The sequence below is a fragment of the Chenopodium album genome, chromosome 1 (genome assembly GCF_948465745.1).
Source record: "Chenopodium album chromosome 1, dcCheAlbu1.1, whole genome shotgun sequence".
NCBI lineage: Eukaryota > Viridiplantae > Streptophyta > Magnoliopsida > Caryophyllales > Amaranthaceae > Chenopodium > Chenopodium album.
In genome coordinates, this window is record NC_137834.1 from 56,066,090 (window position 1) to 56,093,754 (window position 27,665).

A 27,665-nucleotide genomic window follows, 5' to 3' on the forward strand; every position below is an offset into this window, starting at 1 on the left:
AACTTTTCCAAAGATTGGGTTTTGACAAATTTTCTGAGGTACGGATTGTCGCTTCATCGTGACAACATTTCCAAGGATGGATTGTTATGAAGCATTGACAACTTTCCCTAAATCGGATTGTCATACATCATACAAGAGTTGTGTTGGCAACTATTCCCAAAGAAAAGAGGATTGTCATCACAGCAAAAGCACCGACATACTGGTTCACAAGCAGCAAAGCACCGACGTACTGGCATAGAAAATATTAAAAAGCAGTGATCTTTTCGAAGACTATCACAGCGGGAAAAAGAAGCTCTTTGTTCAGAACGTCAAAACAGCAAGGTGGCATTCCCTAGCTTGCGAAAAGTTGTCACAAACAAGTGGAGGTAATTTCGGGCGAAGTTGTCTTCGATCATATTCCCTCAGGCATGGAAGATGGTCATAACGCGGATGAGGATTATTTCAAGAGAAATAATCTTCGATGGTGTTCCCTAGGATGTGGAATATCATCAATGCGGATGAAGATTGTTTCAAGAGAAATAATCTTCGATAGTATTCCCTAGGATGTGGAATATTATCAATGCGGAGGAGGATCGTTTCAGGCGAAGCAATCTTCCAAATTTGGAAGCAGTTACAGGCGTAGCGGTTTTCAAGCAGGATGACATTCTCTAGCTTGCAGAAGGTCATCAAAACAGTAAAGCGGCAGAAAATCGGTTACTTTCAGAGACGTGTGCTCGAAGGTGCAAGATACGCGTTTCTTAACTCTTTTATCTGTTTAACTAATTCTAGTTTTGCAGGTATCAGCATTACAAGATTGGTTTAGGATCGCAGAATGTTCTGAATCATTCTCCGTCCCTATTGATACTTTGACTTTTGTTTTCGAAACTTGCGTTTCTCCAAACTCAGTCAAAGTGGGGGCTTCTGTAGACACCTATTTGTGTCTCCCCAAAACCAAACCCAGTGATGAGTACCTTTCACGTCGAATCATAATCGAATGAAACGAAAGTGTGGAAAGTCTAGTGTTGCGGAAAGATTTAATTTCTTTTCTCTTCTTTCTGTTTTTGAAAACTTATTTTTAAGAAAACAGCCAATCCAGTTTGGTTGGTCCATGATATGGGTCCAATAGTAGTATAGTTGGATGGGGCTTGCAAAGACCTTTCCAACGATATATTATAAGCCCAATTCCGATGAATAATGAGGAAGTTATGGCCAATTTACCAAACTGGGCCCGGTTTGAGCTTTATGTACGGCCCAATGATCTAGGGGAGGGCCTAATATGATTTATCATTCCTAATGAAATTAGGAATGATTTTAGTCTTCTAGGTTCTTCTAGAAGGTTCTTTTCATTCCTAATTCAATTAGCATTGATAAATTGACTTTTGTTGACTTTTCAGAGTTTTAATCAAAATCAAATAGCATTTTCGAGGAAATTATATTATTTTATCCACCAGTACGGTAAACTTATCGGATTTTTCGAAAACGCGTTGGTATCAGGCTTGGCGCCTGGAACCGCGCCTGGCGCTAGCCATTGGCGCCTGGCGCTGGTGCTGGTGCTGGTGCCTGGCGCCAGCTTTGTTTTCTGAGCGTCAGACTCTGTTTTGTCTAATTTATCTTTTTGGCTGATTTTCTTTATAAATATTGTATTAAAAACTCCGTTTTCATTCACCATTCATCATCAATTCTCATCTACATTCATTCATTCATCACCTATTCTCTCTAATCATTCACCAATTCTCATCATTCACGAGTTCTCATCTACAATCAGTTTTAATTAGCATTCTCTTAATCATTCAATTCTTTCTTCTTACTTTGTTTTCTCATACAAAATTCCGCATTCGCAAGATCTAGAAACACCTAGACATATTCGAAGTTGCTTTCGCCCTAAACGTGAAATGTTTAATTTCTGAGGGTTTGGTCCCAAATCTCTCTTTCAATTATTTAATTTAATTGTCGATTTATTATTTTCCTTGAAGTTACTAACGTGTGTATTTTGTTATTAGAAAGAGGTACGAGGCATCAAAGTAAGTACTTTAATTGATTTAATTGATATTATGATGTAGAAATCATGTTTACATTGTTATTATGATATTCCTAGTATCATGTCTAGGGTATTTTAATATTAAATATGATTGTTATGATGCTTCCTATGTTCTTCCTAATGTTTATGATTGTTAGTATCATGTTAGGGCTAAAGATTTGATTTTTATTGCTTAGTGACATGCTAGGGTTTGTTATTAATCTTGTTAGTATCATGCCTAGGATCTTGCTATTTTTATTATGCTTTAATATTAACATGATTATGATTATTATTATTATTATTTTGATGATGATTTTATTTATTATGATTATTTTTATGATTATAATTTTGTTATTATGATTATTATTATGTCGCTTGATACATATTATATTTATTGTTATTGCTTGATCACGCCTTTTATGCATGTTTAAAGGGAATTGGTACTTGTAATCACGCTTAATAAGATATTAATAATCTTGTTAGGGTTAATATGATTATAATTTCAAGTGATCGCCAATAATAGATTTATTTGTGCATTAAATTCAACCAACATAGATAAACAGGTTTAGGGTTAATCCTATTGATTGCATGTTAATCAGAAAGCGCACATGAATACGATCAGAATAAAGTAGAGGCCTATTATTAGGGCAGGTTCAATCTCTTTTAGGTTGGATTTGTACCATCATCCCCGAACCCTTATTTGGTTCATGATCTTATGGAGTTGGCGATCTCTTTGATCGTTAAGGGGTGTAACCTTCACCTCGTGAACGGTTTACAAGTTCCTAAAAAAACTTGTTGGCGACTCTTTTGTTCTATCTTCTTCCCTTTTGGACGCCACCGTACTTTAGTGTATGATCACAGTGGGGTTCGAGCTAGTGGGATTAAAGCTTGAAATTTATTTCCTATAATATGCAGTTTTTGTTTACGGGTTGGTCAAGTGGTATTTGCTTGTATTTCCCTTGTTGTCATGATATAGATCAAGAAAATTAAACCTACTAACGACATTGTAGTCATGCAATGTTTCTTTCTTTATTTTATATTTGATTTAAAATTATTACATATATATAATCAAACAATTTTTTTGTTAGTATATCTTGATGTTTTTTATGATATTTTTGGCTATTTAGTGTGGTCTCCTCATCTTGGGAGAATTATATGCCTTGCCAGTGGAAATAGATCTTCAAAGAGTTTTCTATACATGTACCAGCATCCTTTGCAGTGATTTGGTATGTATTTACCAGTTGTATTTTTATATTAGTGTCTAAATTTTCTTACATTATGACTAGCTAATGTTATATAACTCGAACACATACTATATTGACTTATTCAATATTCATTAGGTGACCTTAGTTTAATTGCATCAATGTTACTTTTGTACAACGAGGACACACATGAATGCAATATGGAAGGAATCATTCATTGTGATGTATAATTAGTTGATGTTATATCAGCCTTTGTTGATAGTGTTTTTATTCTAGGAAAAAATAGAAATAATAACCCAACTTTCATTGATTTTGTTCCAATAATCCAACTTTGGATTATTCCAGATTAATCCAAACTTTGGGGTTCCTCTTCTTCTTCAATCCCAGACCGGTAAACGAAAGTCAATGACCTATTATATCAGGTCACTTGACACCTGTCAACTCCAGATTGGTCAAAAGATTAAAAAAAAAAAAACAAATACAAAAAAACCAAAAAAAAAGAAAACCAGCAGCCTCCCCTCCCCCCACCAGTCGTATGCCGCCTTCGCCGCCCCTTCCCCCCACCAACCGTACGCCGTGGCATCTCCCCTTCCACACAAAACCGTCACATCTCCCCCCTGCCACATAGGACCACCAGATCAACATTTTCCCCCCCTCCCCAAACCCCCCTCCCGTACCCCCACATAACCACCAATGAAAACCCTCCCCACTGCCAAAAATCCCAAATTGCTCCTCCCACCACCTCAAAACCCTAGCGGCTAGAGTTTTTGATGGTAGGGGATGGGTATTTGGTGATTTTCTAGAGTAAAGGAGGTGGTTATAAGGGGTTTTCGAGTGGAGGAAGAAATTTCAAGGGAAGGAGTGGTTGCGGGAAAACGGGAAGTGGAGATAAGGAGGGAGGTTAGGTGATCGCAACACCAGCGTATAGGAAAGGGAAACCGGCGGAAAGGAGGGGAATTAGCGGCATAGGGGGATGGGTAATAGCAGTAACCGGTGGTTTTTGGGGTTTGGCTGGTGTCCGAAATTGGAAAGGATTTTGTTTGTGGTCGGGGTTGGGGTTTCAAGGAGGGGTTTTATTGGTGGTTGCGTAGGGGTTTTGGGGAGGGGGGACGGTGGTTTTGAGAGGATGTCGGAGCAACGACTCTGCTGGTGGGGGAGAGACGGCGGTCCAGTGAGGGAGGTGGCTGACTGGGCGGGTTGCCAATCTGGTTGGTTTTGAAATGGGTGGGGTTTTTTTTTTTTTTTTGTATTTTAACCAATTATATCACGACACCTATTATTTAAACAAAAAAAATTAACTCATTCAACCGGTAACCGGTATTTGGGATTGTAGAAAAAGAAGACCCCCCAAAGTTCAAATTATTCCAGAATAATCGAAAGTTGGGATTTTTCTTCCAAAATTGATGAAAGTTGAGATTATTTTTTCTAATTTTTCCTTTATTCTGTATTCCACCATTTTCAAACTTTGGATAAGACTTTAGTCTATATGTTAATAAATTTTTTCATCAATGACAAAGCAAATTTTTCAATAAGTAGGTTCAAATGCTTTTAAACCAATTCTTAACCAAAATGTAAATGAATTTATTATTCCGAATTATTAATATAAACATTTATTACATAAACTTTCATAATGACTTAAAAATATTAAAAATAGTCATATTATATTATATATTATAAATATATATTGCACATATATTAGGTGCATATAGCAACTTTCATATGTGGCTGGCAATACTATGTGGCCAACCATAATTTTTTTAATGTAATTTTCTCTCCCTTCTCACCTTTCATTTTCTCTTTCTAACGTTCTGTCTCTAACCATCCCGTCGTCGTCGTCGTCTTCGTTTTTAACGTGTTCGTGTTTGTTGTCGTCAAAGCTTCTCGAAGCTCCAAACCAACCCAGGTCTCCTCAAAGCTCTAACCCAGATCGTCATCGTCGTCTTAGTCGTCCATTTTTGACGAACATCTTTTATCCTTTTAGGGTTGTTCTTGATGTTTGGGGCAGAAATTTCCATGGATTGGCAGAGATTGGCGCAAATTGAAATTGAAATTTACTTTCCAGAAATTGAACACCACCGAATCGTCGCAACAAACCACTACACCACCACTCCACCTTCACGTAAGGGCATATATATATATGGAAAATACTACCTATATTGTGATAAGAACAATTTTCTTTTTTAGATTGTATACGGTGGCTGAGTTATGTGTATGCTTGGTGGTTTGGTGGCTGCTTTAGCGGTGGAATTGATGGTTAGGTTAGGGGTTACTATGTCGGTCAAGGGTTACTTGATCAGAGGGGTTACTTGGTCAAGGGTTACTAGGTGGGTAGGTTACTTTTGTCATGTGCTATCTGGCCACACTGTGCGGCCATCCACACACAAAACCTCATGATGTGCATATAGATACTATACCAACTCCATTTCTATATCAACCCCTTTTCTCTCTCTTTCCTTTTTTTTTCCTTACACACAAACACAACTAAGCTTTATTAAGGAGAAAATCAAGTTTCATCAAGGGCAAAAACATTACACACTCAAGATGGGACTTCTTTAATCCACACTCTCATTTCATTGTATGTTCTATTTATATTAGTCAGCTTATGGGCAACACCATTCCCCTTCCTACCCACATGACTATAAGATAAAGAGGAGCAACAGTTGCAAGCTTTCGGATGTCTTAAATAATTATGCCAATAGTAGAAGTAACTCTAGTGCCATTCAACAACTTATGGTATAGACTTAGACACAACACCTCTTCTCCTCAGAAATTTCCCTTCACCTTAATTTCTCTCTCTTCTTCAACCTACCCATTTTTTTCCTACTTTTGTGAGTTGTGAGCACATTATTCAATCAATATCAATGGCACCATCCATTTATATACTGTTGTCATGGTTCTCTCGTTTTTAATACTAGCAAGTGCAAATTGTAAGTAGTGTAACTATTTACATTTTGTCAACTTTTTTTTATAGCATTAATATAATAACTATAACTGTTTTGTTTATGAGCTATAATAATGTCATTTAAATTTATATTGTAGCAGTCAAATAATTTTTCCACTAATGTGTGTATGTGAACACCATGGAAGATTGAAGATAGCGGAACAACACAAAACTATGTTGAATAACAATGAAAATGAATTTGGTTCCATAAAAGTATACCTCAATATATGCAGACCAACAACTCGACATGGACCAATTAACTCTAGAGCATATATGTAGTTATCCTTGTAATAAAAAGAGGAAAATTTATCATATCAGGTGTTGTATGTGCATACAAACATTTGATCAAGCTTCTGCCTCGCCATTTTTTGTCTTGTTCAAGTACAGGGAATAATATCTAGGGTATCAACGACCTCTATTCCTTCTTAAATTAGGTTTCCACGTGGACAAGAGTAACAAGAGATGCCTACTTCACACTTTTTGTTGGCTCCCACTTCGCATTCCATGGATACTCTGGTAATGCAGTCTTGTCTAGAGGAAGTGATTACCTTTTTTAAGAGAAAGGTATCCCATGATGTGAAGTCTAGTGTAGAATATCCTCTACCCTTACTTCACTATAAGATCTCTTGTGGCGAGGAGCAACAGCCGGTGAGAGGTTATGCTAGTTCCCATCTTATTACAATCGTTAGTTGCTCCTCTAGTGGTGCATCACGATGCGAGGAACATGATTACCCTTCTAGACTTAGGCTTTGTTCTTTTGATCTTTTAGGCAGAGAAGAGCAGAGTAGAGTAGCTAGGGGTCAACAAAGCAGATTAGATTTCAACGGAGCATACCAGATTTCAGGAGAGGAGAGGAGAGCAATAGAGCAGATTTCGACATTATTATTATTATTATTATTATTATTATTATTATTATTATTATTATTATTATTATTATTATTATATTATTATTATTATTATTATTATTATTATTATTATTATTATTATTATTATTATTATTATTATTATTATTATTATTATTATTATTATTATTATTATTATTATTATTATTATTATTATTATTATTATTATTATTATTATTATTATTATTATTATGATCATCATCATCATCATCATCATCATCATCATCATCATCATCATCATCATCATCATTAAATGAATGTGTACCATATTTAACATATGTTTGTAGTAGAAAGATAAAAGGCAATAGTTTAACATCTTCAAATTATTACAACCGCATATCAAAATAGGAACATAATTATATAAGAGTTTAACATCGTGGTGAATTAACCATCTACTTCCATATGATCGCCATTTTCATCATATTCATTGTCGCTTTGATCTTCATTGGTATCACTTTCCTTGTCGCTTTCCGATCGATTAGCCCTCCAAATTCGGAGTGTTATAAGATGTCTCACTTTAGCCATACTATCTTTGCTCCATTGTGCAAACATAGTTGAATCTTCTACTCCTATATTTGCATCATGTTGAATGATTGGTATGCCAAGCTTATGCATACAAATAAAATTATGTAGTGTGCAAGTGGCTACAATGATTGGCATTTGAGTCTTCTGTGAAACTTGTGGCATGTTATCTAATATCCTCCACATTTTTTTCAATTATCCAAACGAACATTCCACCTTCATTCTAAATGATTAATGTAGCTTGTTAAAATGTTCTTTTAATCCTCTAGGTGGTATTGTTCTAAAATCAGGCATAGGTACTCTTACTCCCCCGATGTACGACGTTATATATCCAAGAATATTTGGATATGCCGAGTCCGCCAAATAATATTTTCCTAAGATATATACATTTTAGTATATTTTACACAAAATAAATAAAATATATATTTAATACTTAACTTAAGAATTAGAGTCTACTCAGAGGTGGATGGGGAAAATTAAATTTTGGATCGCCCAAACTGTCTTTCCACACCGTGGTATCATGAACAAGTCCTTCCCAACTGTAGACACCCATTTGTGTCTCCCCAAAACCAAGCCCAGTGATAATACCTTTCATGTCATTTGATTATCGAACTAGGTGAAAGTGTGAAAAGTCTAGTGATGAGGATGTTTTTATTAAAATATCTCTTCTTTCTGTTTTTGAAAATATTTCTTTTCTTACCCTATTTATGAAAACGTGCATTCTAGTTTAGTTTGGTCCATGATATGAGTCCAATAATAGTGTAGTTGTATAGGGCTTGAAAAGACCTTTCCAACGATATATTATAAGCCCAACTCCGATGAATAATGAGGAAGTTATGGCCAAAATACTAAACTGGGCCCGGTTTGGTTCTTACATACGGCCCAATGATCTAGAGGAGGGCCTATTATTAATTATCATTCCTAACGCTATTAGGATTGATTATAGTCTTCTAGAATATTCTAGAGGGTTCTCTTAAATCCTAATGGAGTTAGGATTGATAATTATGTTTCAAAGAGTTTGAAATTGGATAAAACTACTCCTTTTGAGAATCCTTGTTTTGTACGAGATGGAATATATTCAGATATTATTTTTGTGCCTCATAATATTTATCCAAATTTTATATGGTTGGATAGATCTTGAAATTATCTTTCCGAAGATATATTATAATATTAAATCCGGGCTATAACGGAAAAGATATGAATGGAATACGAAACTCTATCCAAAACTGACACCCTTCCACTATTTCAGCCATATCTTTTTATCTACAAAATATTTTAATCTGATTCTAATTGGGTTGGAAAGTAGACTTCAAGATCTTTTCAACGACATAATATATGCCTTATTTGGACTTCTGGATCAAAAGATATGATAAAAACAAAATCCGCAAAAACTGTCTTGCAGCGCCGGACGACAGGCTTGTCGCTCTGTCGCGCGGCGACAAGGGCAGTTGCGGCGACATCGTCGTGTTTTATTCCTTTGCAAACTCCGATTATTTTTTATCATATCCGGATTGTTTTCATTATAAATAGCTCCCTTAGACCTCCATTTTTAATCACCAATTATCATCAATTCTCCATCTAATTCTCACCAACTCTCATCAAGAAATTCTTGATACTCTCTCCCTCTTTCTAAACCAACCTTTTTACAAACAAAATTCCGCATTCACAAGATCTAGACACACCTAGCACAATTCAAAGTTGCCTTTGCCCTAGACGTGAAAGGTTTGATATTTCTGAGGGTTTGGTCCTAAATCTCTATTTCAATTATTTAATTTAACTCTTTAATTTTATATTTTTCTTGAAGTTACTAACGCGTGTATTTTGTTATTAGAAAGAGATACGAGGAATCCAAGTAAGTGCTTTAATTGTCTAATTGATATCTTGATATAGAAATCATGTTTAAGTTGTTATTTTGATTCCTAGTATCATATTAGGATGTTTTACCTAGTATAATGTTAGGATGCTTTTCTTAGTATGATGTTTAGGGTAAAGAATATAATGTCAATTATGATATCTATGATGATTCCTATTTTATTTCTTAATAGCATGTTAGTATCATGTTAGGGTTAAAGCTTTGATTTTTATTGCTTAGTGACATGCTAGGGTTTGTTCTTAATCTTGTTAGTATCATGCCTAGGGCCTTGCTTATATTATGCTTTAACATGATTATGATAGTTATTGTGATTATTATTGTTATCATGATTATGAGAATTATGATTATTATTATGATTATTATGTTGCTTGATATATATTTATTGTTATTGCTTGATCACGCCTTTTATGCATGTTTAAAGGGAATTTGTACTTGTAATCACGCTTAATAAGATAATTAATAATCTTGTTTAGCTAGGATAATTTGATTATAATTCAAGTGACCGCCAATAATAGTTTTATTTGTGCATTAATATTCAACCAACATAGATTAAACAAGTTTAGGGTAAATCTATTGATTGCATGTTAGTCAGAAAGCACACATGAATACGAGAAGAATAAAGTAGAGGCCTATTATTAGGGCAGGTTCGTTATCTTTTAGATTGGATATGTACCTTCATCCCCGAACTTCCAATCATGGTTCCAGACCTATTGGAGTAACGATCTCCTGGATCGTTAAGGGGTGTAACCTTCACCCTGTGAACGGTTTATAAGTTCCTAAAACTTGTTGGCGACTCTTTTGCTCTAGCTTCCTTCCCTTTGGACGCCACCATGCTTAAGTGTATGATCACAGTGGGGTTTAAGTTTGGGGTAATGCTTGAAATATTCCCTACACCAACCGACATTAATAAATGTGAACATTTTCTCAAACGAACAACAAGCCAAGACATTCCAACTTTTTCCATGTCGATCACAAAATAGCACACCATTGGTATCACTTACAGTGACATTGATAAGTGTTTAATCCAAAGCTCCAATAGTATTCTGGCAAATAATGACATTTATAATTAATTTTATAATAAATATCTATACTTTTGACATTGAAATGTAAACCAGCAAATGTAACTAAATAAGTTATACCTTGAAAAAAGGCCAATATCTTATATTAGTAGCTACCTCTGGATGCACCTACGATAAGTCACGATGTGGTATAATGATATCGAAGGACAAATTAACCAACACTTCCAACACTTCGTTATGATACTTGCATATTGTAGAAACAAAATGCTTAAATTTGTCATAAGCATCACGATATGAAAGTCCATTTGCTAAAATATATAGACATATATCTACTTGTTCCGCTACTTTCACATATTTACTATCATGTAGTAGATCTCTTTCAGCCATCAAGTTCACTAGCCGAATAAACATGTTTCGATCAAGTCTTAATTGAATTTGACATGTCGTAGGAGTTTCTGTTAACAACCTATGTATATATTCATCTCAACTTTCCCCCCATTCTCTTCTCAGTTGCCTTGTCAATGGTATTATCGCTGAATCAAGATTGGTCTAGTGAATCACGAAATCATGCATGCATGTCTAATGTTTTCATCTCCCATTCTACATTAAACAAAACAAGATAATGATAAATAAGATGTCCATCTAATTAATCCTAAATAAAACATTAAACAATACTTTTAAGTCTTAACAAACAAAATTAAAACCATTATAAAACAGCACAAATAGTTCACCGAACTAAAAGACAACACAAAGTTCAACTGAAATAAAAACACACATAGTTCAAACAAATCAAAAGAGAAGGTATTGCGTTCGTACGGACGCACGAACTGTTTGGTGAGGTAGGCTTGGCTGATATATTTTACTCGTTGGCTGATACGTTTCATGTGTTGGCTGATATGCTTTATTATTAGCTTATATGGTTTTTTAAGTTGGCTAATATATTTATTTTGTTGGCTGATATTTTTATTTTATTTTTGCTTATATCAGACATAATTTGGCTTATATGTTTCTTTAGTTGGCTGATATTTACTTTGTTAGCTGATCTGTATATTTTAATTTTTGGATTATGTGTTTCATTTTGTTAGATGGTATGTTATTTTTTTGGCTTACATATTACTTTTTTGGCTGATACACTTCATTTGTTGGCTGATGCGCTTCATTTGTTGGCTGATATGTCCCTTGTGTTGGCTGATAAGTACCTTTTATTAGCTTATATACTCCTCTTGTTGGCTTATATGTATCTCTTGTTGGTTGATAAGTACCCTTTGTTGGCTGATAAGTTTTTATATATTAGTATCTAATATATGTCCCTAATGTTGATTGATATCATACATCCATTGACTAATATGTTCCTTGTACTAGCTGATATAGGTACAAAGTATATACAATTGGCTGATATGTGCTTCTTTCATTCTCTCTCCTCTTTGCCCTCTTCCTCTCTTTCTTTCTCACTACTGTTAGTAGCTTCTCAAACATGATTCACGCCATCCCTCACTTCCTCTTCTTTTCCTTAGTTCCTCGCTTCCCTTTCCTTCTCAAACCATTTCGACCACCAACCCTCGCCATCGTTTTCGCCGCCATTGTTCACCAAACCCAGGCCACCGCACCCACTAACTACCAAACCCACCAGCCACCGACGCCGCACAAATCATCCACCACCGAAACCACCATCCATTACATCACCAGTCGCAAATCATCAAAGCCTCCAATTGTAATTTGCTTCAAATCTAGAGTTTTAATCGTCATCGTCATTGTTTTTATCCCCTGTCATCATCGTCATCCCCTGCCGTCATCGTTTTCTTTGTCTTTTTCTTCATCGTCATCTTTGGGGTCTTCGGATGCACAAACACTTGGGTGTGGGTGCCCGCACCTAATAATTTGTGAAATCAAAATCACAAATAATTTAACCAAATTTGATTCACACGTAGTTTAACTTCCTCAGTTGTTAGGAAGAGTCCCTTCTAATAAGTACCACCACATGTGTTCGTCATCCTCAAGTGCCAAGAACATATTGGCAACCCCCTCATCTTCCAAGTATTTTATTGCACAAATGTAATAGTCTCGATCTCGTGCCACAATAACTCCCATTTTAGTTAGAGTTTGAACTACCTTCGAATTCCTTTCCGTAGGCTTAGTAGCAACACTTTTCTTCAACAATTTAATAACATTATCAATGCTAGCTTTTCGTTTTTTTTTTCCTAAAAATCATCAATACTACCTTCACTTTTTTTTTACTACTAGTTCCACCTCGAACTTGTTTCCGCACAGTTTTTGGAGGGGATACACTTTGGGTAGTGCTTGAAACATTGACATCAATACTAACATAATCACTATCAACTCGTTATCCCTAGAACCTTCTCTTGTTCCGCCTTCTTTTTCTCCCTCTAAAGCATTGTAGACACCTAATTGTGTCTCCCCAAAAACCAAGCCCAATGATGAATACCTTTCACGTCATTAATTATCGAACAAAATGAAAGTGTGAAAAGTCTTGTGATGCTGTCATTATTGATAAAATACTTTCTTTCTATTTTCGAAAATGTACTCTATTTATCAAAATAGTCAGTAAAATTTAGTTTTTTCCATGATATGGATCCAATAATAGTGTAGTTAGATGAGGCTTGAAAAGTCCTTTCCAATGATATATTATAAACCCAATTTCGATGATTAATGAGGAAGTTATGGCCAAAATACTAAATTGGGCCCAAACCGGATTTTACCTACGACCCAATGATCATGTGGAGGGTCCAAAGGTTTGATCCCATTCCTAAACTAATTAGGATTTATTAGAATCTTATATAAGTTTCTAAAAGATCTTAATTATCCTTTTTTGAAAAGATAAGATCAAAGAATTTGAAATTGAATAAAACTTCTCTTTTTGAGAGTCCTTGTTCTGTGCGAAATGGAATATGTTCAGATATTATTTTCGTGCCTCATAATCTTTATACAAATCTTATATGGTTGGATAGTTCTTGAAATTATCTTTCCAATGATATATTATAATAGGAAATTTTGACTTTTGCTACCTGTCAAACAGGTCGAATCCACTTTTGCTACCCATCAAAACTTTTATTTTATTTTACTACCTCACATATGCCCTTTTTTTAGATTTTGCTACCACTTAACGGATCCGTTAATAATTCCGTCAAGTTTTTTTTTTTTTTTTAAAAAAATAATAATTATAAATTAAAAATAAAAAACAAAAAAATAAACCACCCACCCCTGCCACCCCTTCCCTCAACTGCCACCCATTCCCCCCCTGCCGGTGGCCGGTGCCCAGAGATTCGGCCGGCGCCTGCGCGAACTTACCCCCCTTCCCTTTCCCCGTTCTCGCAACCAAATCAGCCACCACGCGCAGCTCCGCTCCAAATACCAGCCCACAATCGCAACCCCTGCAGCCACCTCCTCACTCAACCCGCACAAAATCAATTCCCAACCACCGATACTCAAACCACCAATCGCTGCCACCCACATCAATTCCCGAAATCAGAGCAAATCGCAGATCCATCGAACCTCGTCTAGAAATCAATTTAAGTTTGCCGAAAAAAGTTGCGGTGTGGTGGTTTAGGGGTTAGGGTGGCCGAAAAGGTTAAGGCGGGTTGATTCGTTAGGATTTGGAGCAAAGTGTTGCAGAAGAGTGGTGGTAGCGGTGGTGGTTGCGGCGATTCAGATCTTTGATTGTGGTTTCGGTGTGGTGGCTAGGGTCAGGGCAGTAGGGGAAAAGGGAGGGGGCTGGGTTGCGTTTGTGGGGGAAAAGGGGTGGGATGGGTTCGCCGGTCGCCGGTCGGGGGAGGGAGCTGGGTGGCTAACGGGAGGGGGCAAGGTTGGCTTCTTGGGTGGTTGATTTAATTTTGGTGGCTGATAGGGAGGCTTGTACGGTGGCAAAGGAGGGAGTGGTGGCCGGAAGGTGGTAATGAAGGTGGTAACGGAATTATAAACGGATTTCGTCCAGTGGTAGCAAAATTTAAAAAAAGGGCATATGTTAGGTAGTAAAATAAAATAAAAGTTTTGATGGGTAGCAAAAGTGGATTCGACCTGTTTGACAGGTAGCAAAAGTTAAAATTTCCATTATAATATTAATTCTGAGCTATAACGAAAAAGATATGAAAGAAATACGAAACTCTATCCAAAACTGACACTATCCCACTATTTCGGCCATAAATTTTTATCTACAAAATATTTTAATTTGATTATAATAGGGTTGGAAAGTAAACTTCAAGAGCTTTCCAACGACATATTATATGACTTATTTGAAATTCTGGATCAAAATATATGATAAAAACAAAATTCGCAAAAAACTGTCTCAACGCGCCGCGAGATTCCTGTCGTTTCGTGACAGACCCTGTCACACGCGATAGCTCTATGACAGAAACAATTTTATTCCAATTCAAATTCTAACTCTTTTCTATTGTTTCCGAATTATTTTCTCTATAAATAGGGTCGATATTCCTTGTTTTCAAAATCATCAACAACCTTGATCATAACTAATCATCTCTCTTTTCTCTCTCTATTCTTTTTCTAAGCCTAGCCCTTTTCAAAATACATCATACTTAATTCACAAGTTCTAGACACACCTAGCCAAGTTCAAAGTTGCCTTCGCCCTAGACGTAAAAGGTTGATAATTTATGAGGGTTTGGTCCCAAATCTTATTTCAATTCACATATTAGATTTACTGTTTAATATTTTCCTTGAAGTTACTAACGTGTGTATTGTTTTGATAGAAAGAGATACGAGACATCAAAGTAAGTAATTCGATTATTTACTATATAAATCATGTTTATAATTTTATATTAATTCCTAGAATCATGTTTAGGGTATTAACTAATATTTCTAATATCATTTATGTTCCTAGTATCATGTTTAGGATGCCTCCTATATCTAATATCATGTTAGTATCATATTAGGGATAAAGCTTTGATCTTTAATGTTCAGAGACATGGTAGGATTTGTTATTAATCTTGTTAGTATCATGCATTGGATCTTGCTATTAATGTTATTATGCTTTGATGAGAATATTATTATGATGATGATGATGATGATTGTTGTGTAATTAATATCATGTTTCTTGATTATATATTATTGTTATTGCTTGATTGCGTCATCTCTTGCAGTTTTAAAGGGAATTTTTACTTGTAATCACGCTTAATAAGATAATTAATAATCTTGTTTAGGCTAATGTGATTTTAATTCAAGTGATCGTCAATAATAAATTTGTTTGTGCATTAATATTCAACCAACATAGATTAAACAGGTTTAGGATTAACCTAATGATCGTATGTTAGTCAGAAAGCGCACATGAATATGAGAAGAATAAAGTAGATACCTATTTCTAGGGCAGGTTCAATCTCTTTTTAGGTTGAATTTGTACCTTCATCCCCGAATATCCAGTCATGGTTCCAGACCACTATGGAGTTAGCGATCTCATGGATTGTGAAGGGGTGTAACCTTCACCCTGTGAACGGTTTACAAGTTCCTAAAACTTGTTGGCGACTCTTTTGCTCTTGTTTCCTTCCCTTTGGACGCCATCATGATTAAGTGTATGATCACAGTGGGGCTCAAGTGTAGGATGCTTGAAATATTCCATACAAGCATCATCTCCAAACTCTTCGTCGTCATCATTATAGAAAGACCAGCTACATTCTTTGACATGTACGAAGTACCCCTTGCCATTGCTGGTGAAAAGCATTCGCCGACACCTACAACTATTGTTCCTTTAAGTACTTTCTCCATCAAGTTTGCATTTGACATCCCTTTCGTAGCTATTACGTAACAACATTTTGGAAAGTCCTGCAAAAGGAAAGTTACAAGACATTATAGTTCATCCATAGCACCAAAGTAGTAAAAAAAAAGGGTAAGGTACTTACCGCCAAGCTAAGAACTTGTGCCATCTTTCAATTTGGTTCTCTTTTTCGATATCAACTTTATTTGTTATGGGGTGTCGCGCTAACCCAGTCATGTTAGATAATCTAACATGAGCTTTGTAATTAGGATATCAATGGGGCGGGGTGGGGCGGATGTTGGCTTTCCCATCCCCATCCCCACCCCCATCCCTGCAACGGGTCCAAAATTCATCCCCATCCCCGCCCCGGCAGGTACAATCCCAAACCATCCCCGCCCCAACCCCCACTTGGATATCCACATCCACCTAAGACCCGCTTAATCACCACCTTCCAAATACCACTATATAACATCATAATGATTAAAAAAATCATTGTTAAATTAATAAACATTTTTTTATATAATTTAAGTCTCTTACAAAGTATTATACTTTTACTATACTATTTTACTTAATTTATATTTAAAATAGTACAAAAAAGTATATATTTATATGTACTAATATACATGGATATATGGGTATAGAACGGGTATAAAGTTGGGCGGGTATGGGTACAAAGTAGGGATGGGGCAAGTACAACCTAAAATCCACCCCTACCCCATTACCCGTGGCGGGTATGATTTTTATCCCTATCCCCGCCTCACCACTCTTCAAACCAGGACCCATCCCCATCACCCCACAGGCAGTGGGCGGGGATGGGGCGGTTCTCCTACTTGACCTGCCCCATTGACATCTCTATTTGTAATGCGTCCGCAGAACATCATACTGATTTTCAACTTGTCGTGATTCAACTTGCTTATTAATGCATGCACTTAACTGTTTAGCGACACGTTCCCAATTCCACTTATTATTACCACATGTACCTTTATCTTGGATTAAAATTTCTAAGTACTTTGTGGAGGTATGGTTATCCCACTGCATTTTTCCTATCTTGTTAGCTGTCCAATTAAAAAGTTACATTACCATGCAAAAAAGGCCAAATATATATGACAATCATCAAAACAATAAAATAAAGCTAATTAGGAGCCTAAAAGAACAAGATAATACTACTAGAATAAGGCCTGATATTTATTTAAATGAACAAAAACCAAAGTTTATATCTCAGTCACATGACCATGATCATGATTATCAATAAGGCCAGATGTAAATGAAATTCAATAATTAGAATTTTTAAAAAAAAGTTTAATTGCAATTAATTTGCGATCCACAATGACGATGGAGAATAAATATACACACTGTAATTTTGGCCAATATTCTAGCAGTGATAGCAAGTTTAGTCTTTACATGAATTACAAATCTCTTAGGACAAGTGGCCTTTATAGAATCAATAGCAATATTCTAGCAGCAGCAATATCACAATGAAGGCTGTACAGTGCATGAAGCAATCCTAGTATATACAAATTCATAAATCTATTGATATTTCCATATAGTGCATGAAGCAATCCTAGTATATACAAATTCAATTTTACAATAATCAAGTTCATACCCAAATTAGATTCATACAAAAATCAAATTAATACAAATTCAATTTATACAAAAATCAGATTCCTACGAAAATCAATTAATACAAACATCATAAACCCTAAATGGAATTTATATTTGTTTTCTTGTTGGTGCAATCAACTATCAAAACGTAATGAAATAAACGCAACATACCAATTACATTAGGATGTGCAAAAAATATATCCCTTACCAAATCTATGCCAACTTCTTCAATTCTTGATGCCACTGAATGTGGCCATATTATCGACAATTAGTTCATAAGTTGTTGCATCACAGATCGACCTCCCAATGACTATGATATAAACTTTGACGGGTTTTGTATATGTGGTGCTTCAATGTAGCCGGAGTATTTTTATTCACGGTTTTCAAATTATTCATAATTTGATGTGGTTGCACATGAGACTTTATTTGAAAGTTCCTGGACTAATGATAGCTCATCTTTATTCAACTTGCCGATAATTGCACGACACCTATATTCAGGAAGTTTATGATTGTGTATACCATGGCGGAGAAACACACTCCACCCACCACCAATAGGCTCTTTTGCTTGAAGTCTGAAAGGACACATCATTTTTTTTCGTTCCGTGAAATTTTTCCACATCCACAGGACCTCCGGACTTGCTAAGCCTATATTTTCCGGCTCTCTCACAAGTTAAGGTAGCTTTTGTTGTACCTAATCCATGACCTTCTCCATGTTGTGAACAAGCAATGATAATGACCATATTGTGCATTTTACCAACTTCTATGATCAAATCAAGCATGGTTTTTGTAGTAGGAAATACAGTTGTGGTTGTAAAAAAATTCACTATAGTCAACTACGTTCTCATATACTTTTTCAATGGATGCACCATCAAGTCAACATAAAAATATGAAAAATAAATTAAAATAGTGTAATACATTAAAATAAAATAATTCCATTTAAAACAAAAAACATACAAAATTACAATAGATTTTTTAATTAAAATAACCAATTTTAGTAATTTCATGCAACCTGTGTGAAATAGTAATCACCATTTTAAGTTTGTATGAAATAGTGTTTATTGTTTTGTTCAATATGTACGAATTTTAGTGTACTATGTTGTTTAATATATACAAAATAGAGTATACTATTATTTTCAATGTGTACGAAATAGAGTATACTGTTATGTTCAATATGTGTGACATAGAGACATCGATTTTGTTCAATTTGGCCGCCAATTTCACTCGTTCAGCAAAAATAATACTCGAAAATAATAACGAAAAACCGAAAAACTTGCATCAATATCGAGATCTTCTAGGTCAAATTGTCATCCATTGCAATCCCAATTAGTATTTTAAATCGGATTTGGTACTCTTGTGACAAATTTTTTAAATTTATTAATATATTTTACCAAGTTGAAAGAGGAGGAGAAAAAATGTACTTTAAATTTCTATTAGGGTTGTAAAAATAAGGGAAAAAGGGTTGCGTTAAGTAAACCTAGGCTGTGTTTAGCACACCCCTTTTAAGGGCTTGGGCTAGGTCTAATATAATACATTTGTTACCCAAAAAAAAACTACTTCACTAATTGGACAAGCAATTTCAAAGTTTAACTCGGATATCATGCATAGACCGGAATTCGGACTTAAATCAATCGGTGTGTTATTTTAGGTCTAGACTGGATTGTCCACACCTCTAGTGGTTATTGAAAATAGAGATACTTGAAAGTTACAGCCAGCAATATACTACGTAGAAGCTAAATGATATTTTTCATTAATCATATAACTAATATATAAAACTAAACTTTTAGACAGGCGACGAGATAGCGACATTTGGCGTTCTAACTTTTCGCCAAGTGTCGCGCCACGTAGGATAGAGTTATATAGAATTCAATTTGTAGGATAAAAAAGTTAATTTAGAATTCTATTTTCAATCAAATTTGGATAGAATTTTAGGATAAAATTGTTAATTTAGAGTTTTATTTTCGATAAAATATATTTCATATGTACAACACTCATAAATTATCATATAAATTTATTTTTTTTGTATCATAGTATTTTTTTGGAGCGAAGGAATTAGCTCAAAATGCACCACATCCATTATTTATAATATATTCTAATCAATTAAAACAATATATTTTTAATCTAATATAATTTTATTACTGTGTGTAGACCTGTCAATTGGGTCAGATCGGGTCACGAGTCATTTCGGACAGGGTCATTATTCCAGGTTACGGGTCAAGAAATGTTTTTCACCAATGTTATTATTATTAGTCATTACATGCCTACTATATATTTAAATCATCACAAAAACACATCAATTTTTAACTAATTTTGTATCAATGATATGTTTTAAAATTTGACATATAGATTAAAAAATTATCTTAAAATTCAATAAACAACCCGGGCATCGCACGGGCACAAAACTAGTCTACTGATATGAGCACCAAAATTGATCCTTCCTAATACATTACTTTAGCACATACTCGTATAATCATTCCTTTCTACTCTTCATGATAGCCCAAAAATTGTGGCGTAAAGTGCCACTACTCACAGTCAAATATTGAATTGCTGTTTGTAATGTACGCGTATGTGACAAACTCGATCGATTGCACCACTTCTCTGGAACTTTTGCTATTAAGAGACGGAATCTGCTCATATGAAAACTAGTTAATCAGTAGTCGTTGCTCATCTATACTTGACTCTGATCCATAACCCGTTTTGGAATTTCTTTGCCATGCTTTATTTGCCTGTAACAGAAGAAATATAACCAGTAGATATGAAAATTGAAGGAAAATGGTGAACCATTATAATTTGGCCCAACTTATCCTACCAGATATGATTAGTACATTATTATGAAAATTAGTCATGAATATAAGTTATATTTCATCAGTTTCACGCTTAACGCTTTATAGTAAACAAATGCAATTGGCAGCAGCTGTCGAAAATGATGAGACAGTACATACCGCTTTTTCCCAGTTTGTACAGCATGTTATGATAGTTAAAAGAATTGTTTGAGCAGTAGCACCACAGAGAATCCCAATCCAGAGGCCTCTTCCTCTCATGTGAAACCAGAAGCCTAACATTGCAGCGATTGGAATTCCGAAAAGATAGAAAGCAGCAAGATTCACAAAAGCACCTATATGTTGCCAGCCACATCCCCGAGCAACACCTGATATTGCAACAAGCAGAGTTTTAACAACAGGCCAACAGCAGTAGGAAGTAACAACATTCCCTCCCTTTGTTCACAAACAGTTGTCACATTTTCCCAACCTTTCATAATTAAGATTTAAGAATAACAAGATTCTATACAAAAATCCTGTGAAAAATTGTGTTATTCATATCCTCTACCCATTGATTACTTGTACCATGTAGTAGCATATATGAGATCCAATATTATTTTAGAAACTGTGACGATTTTTACCAGGCATACTGACTTATTCAGCAAAGTTCTCAATACGTACCTGAAAGAACACCTTGCAGGCTGTCGATTATAACACTAATACAGATCCAAGGTGCCATTGTGGTGACATAATCTACAACTTCCTTCTCATTGCTGAAAGTGTAGCCAAATACTTTCCGTGTAGCAAAAAGGACTGAGCTAACAAAAACACCATTTGCTACAGCAATCACCAACACTCCACAGGCAGCTATTCGAGCCCTCTGTGGGTTTCCAGCCCCAAGTTCATTCGAGACTCTGGTGCTGTACATGGGTCGAAAGGAAAATATACAAAAAAAATCAATCATCAAGTTTAAATCTAGTAAAAAGTACTAGACCACACAAGGAATGTTATGTTTCCAAAAGCATACCTTGCAGCAGCTCCTACTCCATAAGGTATTGCATAAAGTGTTGAGATAGTTGTCAAGCTAATGATAAGGTACAAAAATGAAATTAGTGTCAGTTGATTTTTAAGCAAGTTTGCCTTATTTTAAAGATGAAAAGATTCCTATTGTTCGTAAAATGATGCAAAACAATCCACTTATGAAACTTAAAGAACTACCACACGGAAAGAACAGAAGTCTCGAGTTCTGGCTTTGGTAGAAGGCCTGATAATAAAATCAGCAACTCAAATGACCACCATTCTAAACTGCAGGCATAAAAAAAAAGTAATGTAAATAACATAATCTATTGAACTCCTATATACACCATAACATTATAAGAGCAAAAGGACTTACCAAATCATTATAGCAGAAGGAATAGCTAAGCGGAAGAACTCCCCAATCCCATGGAATATTTCCATAGAGAGTGGAGAACGAGTAGCAGCACACGAGGAAGAGAACTTCATGTACAACACCAGAAAAATTACATTCAACCAATTTGATATACCCATAGCAATAGCACCACCAAGGTTTCCAAGTCCAGACTTAAATACAAAAGCCCAACAAAGGGGTATGTGGAGGCACGAAGTGGCACAGGAGCTCGCAACCATTGGCATGATCAAACTTTGGGATTGGAAAAACCGGACAAGAGGTTGAAGAACTGCATAAGCAAAGAGGGCGGGCAAAAGGTATGTTGAGAATTTACCAGCTTCACGCGATATTGAAGGGTCTTGGCCAACAAAGATGAGAACTTCTCCCATGTAAATCCATAGGACAGAGAGGGGGATGCACACTAACGTAAGAGAAAAAATGGCGGTGTATGTTTGCGTTCCCAGTTTCTTGTACTGTTGTGCTCCATAAGCTTGCCCACTAATGGTCTCTAACGCGCTTGCCATCCCTAACTGTTTACAAGTGCAAATGTTTAACAACTTAGCCTCAAAAGTTTATAACATTAAAATATTTTATATTCACTGAAAGAAATAAGATTCAAAATGCAGTTGATTCTTTTTTTCTCATTTTGTTGCATGTCTATTGATTATTGACTAGCATAACTAGATGAAGATTCATAAAACAGATATTCCAAGAATTGCAGTTACTTTTCTAAAGAGTCCATGTTAGCTGTTTACACTAAATCCTTGAAAATAAAACGAGTTAGCTTAAAAACTTCAGAGAGGCACTCATAAGATTATCCAAATACTTCAACTTTATTCTATCTTTGGCGGTTACACCATCAAAATTAAAGAAAACTTTTTAACAAAGAGTTAAAATCGGGTCATAGTGAACCCAAATGGAAAAGTTATTAAATTCTCGACTTTAAAAATGTTTAACAATAGTAATTCTTTACTTGATCATTACAGTTTTTGTTATTTTAGTTGTGATTTTGCTTAACAAGTGCTCATGAGCATTTAATTATAAATAAACATGCCAGCTTCTACCCTAAACTTGTCAATATCACATATATATCTTCCTTCTAATCAAACCCTATTATAGTATCAGACTATTAGCAAATCTGTTCTGCATATTATAATTATGCCCTCTAATATCTGCAAGTGGTACATCTTTTACAATTGTACTTCTAGATGTGTGGGGTTATAGGGACCATTAGAGAGCCATAAAATGGAATTGGTTGTAACAGTTCCAAATCACATCTATTGACCACTAGAATATAGTTATAAATTCTCTTATCCTATATCAATAACCTTGTATACTACTGTAATTGGCAAGTACAAAGTGACTATAAATTCAAGAAACGTAAAGCAATTGATAATTTGATAGTGCCTTTCATAAATATGAGGTGGGAAGTTGATTTCCCATTCTTTCTTCCAATGTTGGGGTCATGATCATTATCCATTAAAAAAAGAAGGCATAGTGAACTATTAAGATATGTTACTACCAAGCCTAAAGTGAGTTTAGTAATCCCTTTGTTCCTTTTTATTTGTTCCATAGGAGTACAATTAATTTAACAATGCAAGTTTAACATCATAAAGCTGATGACACCGAATATTGGTTGGCCAAATATAGTTTGTGAGTAAGCAATGATTATCTATGGTCATTTATGATAAGATGCAAATGCAACGAGACATCCCAAAGAGAAAGTAGATCAAATTTAAAAGGCCGGAGGGAGTAGTTAGCGGTTAGCCAATCATTCATCAGTTTTGTTTGTAAGTTGTAAATATGCAGCCTAGTAAGTCCAAAGACAGTGACAAATGTGGCTTTGCAAGGTTAGGAGAAGCAAGTCAGGTAACTACAAATAGAAGTATGACTTGACAGAAGACCAAGTTATTGCTACACTTGCTAGTTGCTATACTACCAAGTACCACTACCTCATTAACCTTTCTTAAAATACTTTTCAAAAGAAGAGAGATTCAAATTGTATACCGTCTTTTTATAGGTTACTAATATATATGGATGAGAATTTGTCAAAATGCTCTACATGGAATTCTCTTAAAATATATCTTTTGTCTTCACATACCAGTCCAAAGTCAATCAAGTCGAAATTATTAACTAAATCAAATCAACTGATTTAAACTTAATGTATGTACTTGGTCCCCAAGAATATACCAATTGCATTTTATGACATAAAGTAGTGATGTTAGTTAGTTCCAAAAATAACTTAATTCTAACAAGTTGTATACCATGCAACGCGTGGATCATTTGGAATTATCTTAGCCTAAGATCCAAGAATTTTTTTTAATTTGAAACTTATCTAGTTGGGGTGTCTAAAGGTGAGGATCCCTTACTTTTTCCTACTTTTAAGTACATGACCCGCATATATTGGATCAAAATAAAGATATATAAGAATTGAGGGCTAGCCCCAGTTGCTCTTATTGATTAACAACTTTGTTTCTCAAAATGGCACTTTAGTAAATAAAATCAATTATTTTAATATTTTAATATTATTTTGCTGTACTTTTAGTTCCCTGTATTCCACTTTCACACTTCATCTGGGTTGTCTACCTCGTGAATCACGCTGCTTTTCTTCGTCCTTCATTGAAGCAGATCGCGAACCAGCGCCTCACCTTCATTGAAGCAGATGCGAACCAGCGTTTCACCTCCATTGAAGCAGATCGCAAATTACCGTTTTACCTCTATTGAAGCGTTTCCGGTTAAAACGAAAACCCTAAGGAAATATAGAAAAATAAGGGCATGGTTAAACCCAAAAGGGTAGGGTTGTCGTCCTCCTCCATTAAAGATATTCGCGAGCTTCGATTACACCATTGAAGCTGCTTCATTCTCCATTAAAATTGGTTGATACCTCCATTAAAGCTCTAGTCTTCTGCTGCAATTCTTTATTTTCTTAGGCAAATTACAATATTAACCCTCACTTATTGTCTAAAATTACGAATATACCCTCTTGAGATACATCTCTTGTTAATCAATAAGAGAAGCTTGTATTTACCCTAAGAATTGAGGCTGGTGATTATTTTCTTTACTTTTAAAAAATCCCAAACTGTGGTGCTCAATTATTGAAAAAAGACCTTTGATTTTAAAACTTTTAAGGCCACTTTAATCAAAAACATTTACTAAGGACACTTTCACTCTTTAGTCATTTAGTGGTCTTTCAAAACATTAAAGGTGCAAAATCATGATCTTTGATTAACATCAAAGTTGCAAATTTCTTATTGATCAAAATTGAGCTTTTAAAAGTTGACCCGACTCGAAATATCGAACCGAACCCAATTATTAGTTGACCTGTCTGAACTCGGAAAAATGATGACCCGACCTGAAACCAACCCTAGGCCCGAGTTAACCCGAGTATTTGAGACCCGAACCTGAACCGACTTGGAGATGACCCGAGCCAATATAACCCGTAAGTTATTGACCTGAATCGAACCCGACCTGAACTAAAATTGACCCAAACTCGTTTTAACCTGTTAAAACCCGAATTTAACCCGAATTATTACTAACCCGACCCGAATTTAACCCCAAAATGTTACTGACCCGACTCGAAATTGATCAACCCGATCTATTACAAACCCAACCCGAAATCAATACGACTTGTTATTGACCGGAACTGAAATCAACTCGACTTATTAATTTATACATCTTTATTATTGTAAGTATTGACTACCTAAATAAAGATATATGCTATTTATATTGTAATCTACTTGTAAAGTCATAACTTCGTTAGGCTAAAACTACTCTATGATAATATTGAAAGTATTTTGTCTTTACTTGAACCGACCCCGCAAATTATTGACTTGAACCGAACCCGACTTAAACCCAAGAATGTCTCGACTTGAAAATGACCCGACATGAATATAACACGCAAATTATTGACTTGAACCGAACCCGACTTAAATCTGAGAATGACCCGACCTAATTATAACTCGTAAATTATTGACTTGAACCGAACCCGACTCGAACCTGATAATAACCCTAACCCGTGAAAACCCGAATTAAACCCGACCTATTATTCACTTGACCCGAATGTAACCCGACCTAAACCCGACCCAAACCCGATAAGATGTATGGCTTGACGTGACCCATCTCAAGCATGACCCAACCAAAACTCGACCCGCATAAGTTACGAAATTAACCCGAAATTACCCGACTCGAGTTAACCTGACCTACACTTAACTAACCCAAACACGACTCGTTTACCCAAATTGACAGCTCTAATCAAAACCATTAACAATGAGATATTATTTACCAAATATGTAAATAATTATCTAGAAAAGGCTGTTATTTTAAATATGCGGCCAATAGAAAACGGTGGTTGCTGTCACAAGTTGGTTTCTCAAGGCACATGTTCATCCAATGGACACTTTTATAATTTGAAGCTTAGAAGATATTATTGATAGGTGGGCAACAATTGCTAGACTACAAAATTATTTTTAATTTTAATAAATAAACTTTTTCATACATTCATTAATGTTTGATTGTTATTTAATTGTATTTTAGGGTAATTCATGTTATTTTGTATGTGACATCGTTAAAATAAATTAACTGTAGATTTTCTTCACAAAAAATCATGAGGCTAGTGCACACAATTTTCTTGATTTGTTTGTTCATTTTGAGAATTTGAGCAATAATGAACACAAATAGTGTTGGTTGGTTATACAATACAGCAATACACTAACCTATACAATGAAATCACCCCGTTCACACTCCAGTTCATACATCATGATATCATTCCTTAAAAAACTCCGTATTTACCAATAATGTAAAACATACTGTAAATTATTGTAGCGCTAAGGACCATGTACAAAGGTTATTTAAAGTTTTAGTTTCATTTCCATGACACTTAAAGCTACATTTCATCGACAACAAAACAAATGATACCAAAACAAAAGGATAGATACAACGAACCGCCTCAAAACGAGATAAACCATTCAACATGATTTGTATTGATATATTACTAAAAATAGAAAGGAAGGAGATAATACCAGAAGGCTAAAGCCGGTGACACCGCAAAGCGAGACGGCGATGGCGGTACTAGCGAGAGAAAGCTCGCCAAGATGACCAACCATCATCATAGAAATAACTTGTAAAAAATATTGAGATAGAACAACCGCAACCATTGGACCTGCTAGCCAACTCACTCTCTTGATTTCTTCTCCAATATCTTTCCATCTTAGGAGTATTATGATTTTTTCCTGGCTTTTTTCCTCCTTTGATAATAACCCCTCTTCCATTTCTTTTCTCTCTTCAAATTTGGTGCACAATTTTTTCAGTTGTGCCGCCCCCTTTCTTCACTCAGATTCATTTATATAGGACTATGATTATTATATTATTTTTTAGTTGGAGTTATTGTTATTATATTTTTTTTTGAGGACATATTGTTATTACTCCCTCCGTTTCATATATGGAATCAATCACATAAAATAAGAAAATAAATATATTTGGAATCTAACATTAAAGTACAACAGATTTCATAATTAGCTTACCTTATTTAACTTTTTTGATTTTCATTTGGAAAACACAAGTCATAATTGCATAATTTAAGGTAAAATTTTCCTTATTTAGAGTCATGTCATCAATACACAATTAATTAATTCCAAAAAAAATCAAGTTATAAATGAAATATATTTAATATGGGTATATCTTTTTAAAACGCCCAAAATAGTATATGGGACTAACATTATGAAACGGAGGG

The 27,665-nt window shown here is 35.1% G+C and overlaps 1 protein-coding gene across 1 annotated transcript; it reads right to left on the reverse strand.

Moving 5' to 3' along the window:
• Positions 1-20,162: 20,162 nt before the first annotated feature.
• On the reverse strand, positions 20,163-27,309 carry LOC145556252 (protein DETOXIFICATION 12-like). The gene is made up of 7 exons (XM_081617907.1): positions 26,956-27,309; positions 21,923-22,467; positions 21,748-21,834; positions 21,557-21,613; positions 21,211-21,449; positions 20,713-20,918; positions 20,163-20,496 (listed from the first exon to the last, which is right to left on the reverse strand). Exons 1-7 carry the CDS (start codon positions 27,202-27,204, stop codon positions 20,413-20,415), a joined length of 1,467 nt encoding a protein of 488 aa, XP_081474033.1. The 5' UTR covers positions 27,205-27,309; the 3' UTR covers positions 20,163-20,412.
• Positions 27,310-27,665: the final 356 nt, after the last annotated feature.